This window comes from Eurypyga helias, unplaced genomic scaffold (genome assembly GCF_000690775.1).
Source record: "Eurypyga helias isolate BGI_N326 unplaced genomic scaffold, ASM69077v1 scaffold17805, whole genome shotgun sequence".
NCBI lineage: Eukaryota > Metazoa > Chordata > Aves > Eurypygiformes > Eurypygidae > Eurypyga > Eurypyga helias.
In genome coordinates, this window is record NW_010250958.1 from 1 (window position 1) to 7,747 (window position 7,747).

General features: G+C 56.9%; 1 protein-coding gene across 1 annotated transcript; it reads left to right on the forward strand.

Moving 5' to 3' along the window:
- Positions 1 to 71: 71 nt before the first annotated feature.
- On the forward strand, positions 72 to 2,279 carry LOC104509796 (endothelin-converting enzyme 1-like; the record flags this gene model as incomplete). Its single annotated transcript, XM_010151851.1, has 7 exons — positions 72 to 149; positions 554 to 657; positions 808 to 918; positions 1,046 to 1,113; positions 1,182 to 1,372; positions 1,465 to 1,560; positions 1,837 to 2,279. Coding segments are annotated over 7 exons (825 nt in total), but the record flags the coding sequence as incomplete, so codon positions are not given.
- Between the last annotated feature and the right edge of the window lie 5,468 nt (positions 2,280 to 7,747).

A 7,747-nucleotide genomic window follows, 5' to 3' on the forward strand; every position in this document is an offset into this window, starting at 1 on the left:
GCGGGGGCGTGGGGCAGCCCATCCTTCCATCCGTGGCACCAAAAGCGCTTTGGTCCTTGTCACCCCCCCAGGCAGACGCTATCTACAACATGATTGGCTACCCCAAGTTCATCATGGACCCCAAGGAGCTGGATAAAGTCTTCAGTGATGTGAGTTGGTCAGAGATGTCGCTTGGGTCTCCTGCTTCCCCCCTCCGCTACCGTGTGCGGGACGTGTGCCCGTCACCATGGCCTTGGGGCGGCCTTGAGCCCTAGGTTTCCTCCAGAAGGGTTTCACCGGTGTCCTTGGCCCTTCTCTGGGAAATTCCCGGAGAGCCGCGGTTCAGTTCTGGGCTGACTGGGGCTCTCGGGATCCCTGCCCGGGAAGAGGAGGAGCTGTTTGCCGTAATTGTGATTCATGGCCCTCCCGAGACTCTGCAGATGCTGGGGAGGAGGAGAAAGAAAAGTGGCTGCGACTCAGCCACGGGCCGGTTCTGGAGGCTCAGACATGACCGTGGAGGGAGGAGCGGGGCTGGGCGATCACCGCACACTGCTCACCCCTCGCTCTTTTCCAGTATGAGGCCGTGTCCGACCTCTACTTCGAGAACGTCATGCAGTTTTACAACTTCTCGGCCAGGGTCACCGCCGACCAGCTCCGGAAGCCGCCGAACCGGGACCAGTAAGTCCTCCGCTTCACTTCCCTGTTGCACTCAGAGGGAACAGCACAGTGCCTGGAGCAGTGGGACTTGGTGTCCACCAGAGCACGCTGGTTTTGGGGAGTTAAACTGAGGTTTGTGCTGCCGCGTTGGCCGTGTCTGTGTGCCCGCAGGTGGAGCATGACGCCTCCGACCGTCAACGCGTACTACTCTCCCACCAAGAACGAGATCGTCTTCCCCGCCGGCATCCTCCAGGCCCCTTTTTACACCCGTGCGTCTCCCAAGTAAGAGCTTAGGGACAGCATGTGGGAATGTAGGATTCCCAAATACCCTCCCATCCCAAAATCTGAAGCTGCGTTACATGCAGGGAGCAGCGACTGCTCTCTAAATCTCAGCACTGCCCTCCTGCAGGTCGCTGAATTTTGGTGGGATCGGCGTGGTGGTGGGCCATGAGTTGACGCATGCCTTCGATGACCAAGGTATGGCCAGGGCCGGGCAGTGGGATGGGCTGTTGAGGTGACAAAAAGACCCGCTGTGTTTTTGGCAGGCCGGGAATACGACAAGGACGGCAACCTGCGTCCCTGGTGGAAGAACTCCTCGGTGGAGGCCTTCAAGCGTCAGACAGCGTGCATGGTGGAGCAGTACGGCAACTACACCGTCAACAGCGAGGCCATCAATGGCAAGCACACCCTCGGGGAGAACATCGCCGACAACGGGGGCCTCAAGGCTGCCTACCGGGTAGGGTGACGGGGCTGGGGACATGCGGTGGGTGTCATGGCGTGGTGGGATCGGTGCTGTCCCCCGAGCCTGCTGTGGTCTCCGGTCTCCAGGCGTATCAAAACTGGCTGAAGAAGAATGGGGATGAGGAAACCCTCCCGACGCTCGGCCTCACCAACCACCAGCTCTTCTTTGTTGGCTTCGCCCAGGTAGGTCACTTGGCGGTGGGCAGTGGGGGTGGATGCGCAGGGTTTTGCGGGGCGGAAGCATGCCTAGGTGGTGCTGGGAGGGTTCACTGAGGTCTCCAGAGATGCTATGCGGTGGGTGGAGAACCAGATCAGGGTGGTGCTCCTTAAAAATGGAGACAGAGCTGGAGCTTGATCTTGGTCGGTGCCCGTCACACAGACGGGAAGGTCCGATTTGGCACTGCGTGGGCCCTACGGTTGTGGACGCCGGCGCTCGCGCCTCTCGCCCTCTGCTTGCAGGTGTGGTGTTCGGTTCGCACACCGGAGAGCTCACACGAGGGACTCATCACCGACCCCCACAGCCCCTCGCGTTTCCGAGTCATCGGCACCGTCTCCAACTCCCGGGAGTTTGCGGAGCATTTCAGCTGCCCCCTCGGCTCCCCCATGAATCCCCCCAGGAAGTGCGAAGTCTGGTGATGGGCGAGTGCCCGAGGGAACCAGCTGCCGGTTGCTTCGTCCTCAGCTGACGGCTGAATTTCCCTGGGCCTTTTCGAGGGGCTCAAACCACTTCTCCGTGCAACGAACTGCCCAGCTCTCAGCCGGAGCGACGCTCCGCGTCCCCGGTATCGTCTGAGGTTCGATCCACTGTGAAAACTCCTCATCCGCTCACTTGTTTGTGAAACGACTTCGATTCAGGGGTCTTTTCATTCCCACCATGACCAGGCCGTGCGTTGAGGCACGTGCATCCTTGGGCACTACCCCGTATTTACACACGCAGCGCTCTAGCGTGATCCACCGCTCCGGCAAAAGCTTCTTCGGAGGCGATAAAGGGAAATGCTGCGGTGCCGGCGGGTTTGGCTGCATGTCTAAATACGCCCGCTGTGCCTTCCCCTCTCCAAAGATGCGCACATGAGGATGGGAAATATTTTAAAATATATTTTTTGGGGGGGAAATACATATATTTTTTTCATGCATTGTGGAATACACTGGAAAATTTCAGGGAAAACGCATTTAAAAGCCTTTTTTTAGTCAAAGAGTAGTATATTTATTAATTTTTTTTAACTCGGTGCAGCTGTAGATGCAGCACCCTGTGGTGACAGTCCCTTGGCTGAGGAAGCCGGATGGGGCAGCCCACGCTGCGGATGCAACTGGCTGGCCCTCTGATCCTGGGTTTCTCCAGGAGGGCCCATCCTTGGAGGATGCTGTTGGGGAAATTGAGGACGACGGGGCTGGAGGCTGCTGTGGGCTGCAGAAAGCTCTGCCGGGATGCTGCGGCTCCTGGGATTAGCTTTAATTTCAGAGCGCAAAGGGAAAAGTTGACGTGCCAAAGATGTAGCCAAGGGGGTGAAGGCGTGATGAATCGCCCGGTTCTCCCTCCTGTCCCCCCTGAAGAGGGATCAGCTGCCATTTCCCAGCCCAAAAGCTTCCCCAGACAAGTGCAGGGGGATCCTGCTCGCTGCTGTGCTTGGCCTCTACGCCCAGAAAACTGCAACTCCGGAATCGCTGCGTGACCCCAAATCTCCGTCCCCTCCATGGCTGGCATCCACCGGAGCGAGATGTGGCAGGGATGGGGATGAGGGGCTTTCTTAAGGGGGGGGGTTTTAATACTCCTTCTGTGGTTTTGCGAAAAAACCACTGCCAGGAGCTCAGGAGCTGCAAGAGGTCTGGTGGGGCGCCTTCCTGCTCTAGACAGAAAGCAAAGACGTAGAGGGATTTTTAATATTTATATGTAAAAGGGGAGGGGGGGATTTTTTGTATCTATTTTTTCACCCTACATTTGTGGCTTATTGTAATTGAAATAAATACTTTTTACTGGGTCTGGAGCTGCTCGCTACTTGTTTTTTTTTCTGATGGCAGGAGTCTTGCATCCCCTTATCAGCATTTTTCTCCCTGTCTGCACCGATGAGACCAGCCTGTGCTGACAAAACTGAGCTGGGGAGGCTTTCCTGAGCCGAGGAGGCTTTTCCCAGCCGGCACTTGGCGTCTGCTGCCTCTCTCAGAGGCTAAAGCCAGGCTTTTGTGCCCAAACCCCTTGCTTTCGCTGTGGGTGGTTGTTTGCTTTCCACCTCCGTGGCACGGCCCCACGCATCTCCCCAGCAGGGAGGTCTTTCCCGGATGCTTTTCCTTCCTCCCGGGTGAGATTTTGGCTGGCCGGGCTGCGCTGGGATCCAGCGGCACAGGCCCCGCGCAGGTTGCTCTCCAAAGGGCCTTATTTATAGCTCCGTGATGCCGGCTGGATGCTGCCAGCTCAGGAATGCGGGCCAACGTTCGCTCCCGAGCGGATGCTCCGTGGCTTCATCAGGCTTGCCCAAAAAATGCAAGGCGGGACCTGGTCAGCAGGCTGCCGGCCGAGCCGCAGCCCGGCACCTGGGAGGGCTGGTGGCCATACGCAGCGTGCTGGCTGCTCAACCGCTCCTTGGCCCTGACCCGTTACTGGTTCTGTCCCATCAGTACTGAGTTTTTGGAAATAAAGAGCATTTTCACTGCAGGGATGGGCAGGATACAGAGCGTTTTCACTGCCAAGGAAGTGAGTGTTGCATAAGTGAGACGGTAAAATTTCCCTCGTGCTGTTTTTATTGTTTTCTGTCCCAGATTGAATCGAAACGTAACGAGAGCGCTCGCTTTCCGCCTGCACGCTCCGTGCAAGGCTCTCGGTTTCCTGCAGAGCCGGGAGAGGCCGTGGCCAGTGTTTTTCCCTGTACTCTGGCTGGAAGTGGTGGTGTGAGCCCGCAGAGGGCGGTGGAGCTGAGAAAATCCCTGCTTGTGCTTCTGTTCCTGGGCTGGCAGGGGTTCGCCAGGCTACCTGCGTGGGATTTTGGCCCAGCGTGTTTAAAAGAGGGTGCAATTCCTAGGAAAAGAGTGGCGTGGGTGTAAGGCAAGGAGGAATTAAGTGGGCAGAGCGAGGCTGGGGTGAAAGGGCGTTTTCCCAGCTGCAAGAAGCAGGGAGGGGAGCACAGCCCCCGGCATGGAGAGGTAGGATGCTCTTTAACCATCTGAAAGGGAAATACTTTGGATCTCTGGGGCTTCCTTGCGGTGAGGGATCAGCAGGTCGTGTCTCAGCCGCCGCGGAGGGGACAGCCCCAGCGCAGGAAGGATTTCAAGGGTCAGCATCGGCTGGCGTCACGGCGGGGGGACGCCACGGTCAAGGCTCCCGGTGCTGGGCCTGGAGCCGGCGGTGGATGTTTGCCGGTCTGGGAAGCTGCCTGGCGTGGGCAGAGCAGGCAGGAGGTGACTCATCCCACTCGCGTGCCAGCGCCTGGCGTGGGCTTGCCTGATCCTGGGTGGTATTTGCTTTATTTTTCACTCAGCCGTGCCCTGGAGGGCAGAGATGTTTGCTGAGGGCTAAGCCTGGGCAGGAGAAGGAAAGCTCCAAGCAGGGCTGAGTTTCGTTTCTACATCGGGTTTTTTTTTTGCCTGGAGGGTGTTGGAAGGGGATCAGTGCAGGGAAAAGCAGGAGAAGGCCAAAGAGGGAGGTGCTGGATGAAAGCGGGAGCCTGGAGCATGCTGGAGCCTCCAAACAGAGGTGCAAATGGTTGTTTGCAGGTTGGGGGGGCCCGAGTCAGCCTTCCAGGCGCGAAAGGCTGAACCCAACCCTCCAAACTGCTCTTCTTCCCAGTTTTCCCCCTCCAAGCAGGATCTAACCCCCAACACATCACTACGGTGCTGGGGTCACCAACTGGGACCATCAAATTTTAGGGCAGTGAATGGGCCAAAAGCCTCCTGAAACGATCCCTGCAGGAAAACAGCCCTTTCCCAGTGACACCCCAATCCTTCACTCTCTTTTCCTAAGCTCACCCACAGTTCTGGTGCTCCTACCCTCTTCACCGCGTGGTTGCGGGCACCTCTGCTGTGCCCGGTACGTGAGAGACCGGTGGGGCTGGAAAAAGGGTTGGAGGTGCTCCAAAACAAGAGCTCGGCACTGGAAACTCAAGCGGCCCGCGATGATACATCAGGTCCTGGGTACTGATAAAGCCAGCAGGAAAAATAGGAGGGAAAATGAGATGGAGAGGAAGCAGAGGCAGTAGGAAGGGCGTGAATCCAGCTGGCACTCTCTCAGGCTCGCCAAATCTGCCGCTTTCGTTGGCCAAATCGTCCTACGTGGGGTAGTATGGAGGAGAGACCTGTCGGCTTTCTCCTCTTAGGAAGAATAAAAAAGGTATCAAGATGGCCGGGGAGGAGACACAGATTTTGGAGGAGCTTTAAGGCAGAGCCAGGAGCCTGGCTCCTTCTCACGGCTAGCACGCTTCAGCAGACAATATGGTGAAAATACTGGGTTTTTTCCTTCTTAAATGGGTAGAAAGAAGCGATGTATCTAAAGATACTCGAGCTAGGAGGCTCTTCGCAGCTGTGTTTACAGGCAGCTATTTCTGTAGAACAGAGGGGGCCATAGATGTCAATTTGCTTTGGGTATGAATTTCCTTCCGCACGAAGGGGTGTACCAGGAGAAGTGCCACGCCTGGAAGGCGCTCGATGGAACAACAGCGGGTACCGACCCTCCCGCCCAGACCACACAGCTTTCCTCGCACCCTCAAAATCATCGCAGCAAAGTCGGTAGGCGCTGCGGAGGGGGATCTGTCTTCCCAGCAGGCTGCAGACGGGAAGGATGTGCTGTGAGGCAGCGGCTCAACGGGGTGTCTGGAGATCTATCAGTCTTCGGGCAAACCCCCTACGATGATACAAGTTCCTCCTTTGTTCTCCCATTTTTGGGGAGCGGGGGAGTACTTGGCCTTTCTTTGAGGTCATTCTCGTTTCTCTCTTCAGTCGCTCTCATTTCTCTCTTCAGGCTGTGGTTTTCCTGGTGGGGAATCAGCCGTCGATCTGGCAGGTGGTTGGCTGCAGAGGAAAACTGGCTCAGAAAAAAATACCCAGAGCCCCCTCTTAATACTTGTTCCTGGCTGCAGATGGAAATAGTCCCCATTCAGGACTTCTTTACAAGCTGGCAAGGCTTCGTTGGGCTTTTTTTCCTCCAAAAATCTCATAGTTTTCCGTCTCACCCCATTTCCCACAAGCAGTCGGAGGTAGATGCGAGCTCACCTCATCCCAGGCGTTTCCCTCGCCCCAGCGCGGAACAAAAAGCACAGAAAGGGAAACAAAAGAGCGTGCTAGTCATCCTCCCCCTGCCACCAGCTCCACTAGTGCCTTCGGGCACTCCAGAGTGCGCTGTACCCTGCCAACAGCACCCGAGTAAGAAACCATTTCAGTCGCAGAGCTACTTTAGCCGGAGGCCAGCGCCGCGGCAGAAGCGGCTCACGGGGGCTTTTCTTCTGAGATCACACCTCGGAGGGTGGCGAGCCCTGGGCGACGCTGCAGTCCTGGTGTTGGCATGGGCGGGCGTTGTGTCCTAAACCTGACCCGCACCAACTGGACTGTTTAATAATTCCGACTCCAAAGGGAAAACGTACGCAGGGACCTTTGACTGGGTTTTGACCAGTGGGTGCTGTGCTGGGTTTTGCTCCAGTGAAGTCCACCGCGTCCAGCTTCTCTCCCTTCAAGATCTGTATTTTAAAACTCAGAATTACTTTTCTGCTTACGGATCGGGCTGCAGGGGAAACGGGGATAGACGTGGCTCATTGGGAAGGCTTTATTGAGCGCACGAGGCCCCGATCTATCTTCTGTCAACCCCCAGTTGCCGCACCAGTTACTTGCTGAGCCCCTGAGAGAGCTACAGACATTTTTCACTTTCAAGAGTTTATTTCTGACCGCTTTAAAGTATTACCTTCCTCCTAAACTCACCCCTACCCAGAGCACGCAGCAGAAGGGATGCAAGTAAACTACGGAAAACTTTCCTAAAGCAGCTCGTGTACCCCAGTCTGGGTGAAACCAGGTGGCAATACCTGCCCGGCGCAGCAAAGGGGCTGGGAGCGTTTCCCTAGGACGTGCAGCGCGGCAGGAACGTCCGTAGGTGCCAGCCAGCTGGAATGAGCCCTCAGGAGCCAGCGGCGGGGCAGGGCAAGTCAGGGCAATCCAGAGGCTGCTTGAATTTTTGCTCTCAGGTCCTTTTTATCCGCCCGAGATGGTACAAACTGCCTTCACCCCTGCAGTGGTCACAAGGAGGGTGCTGCAGCCTGGCTGTGAAACGCTGAAGGTGGCAAGGGTGGTGGTGCAGGGGGTGAGGAAGATGCCTGCTGCTCCCCACACCAGTCCCTGCTGTCAGAGGTGGGCTCCCTCAGTGCTTCTGGGTCCCCTCACAGCAGCCATGTCCCCCTCAGTG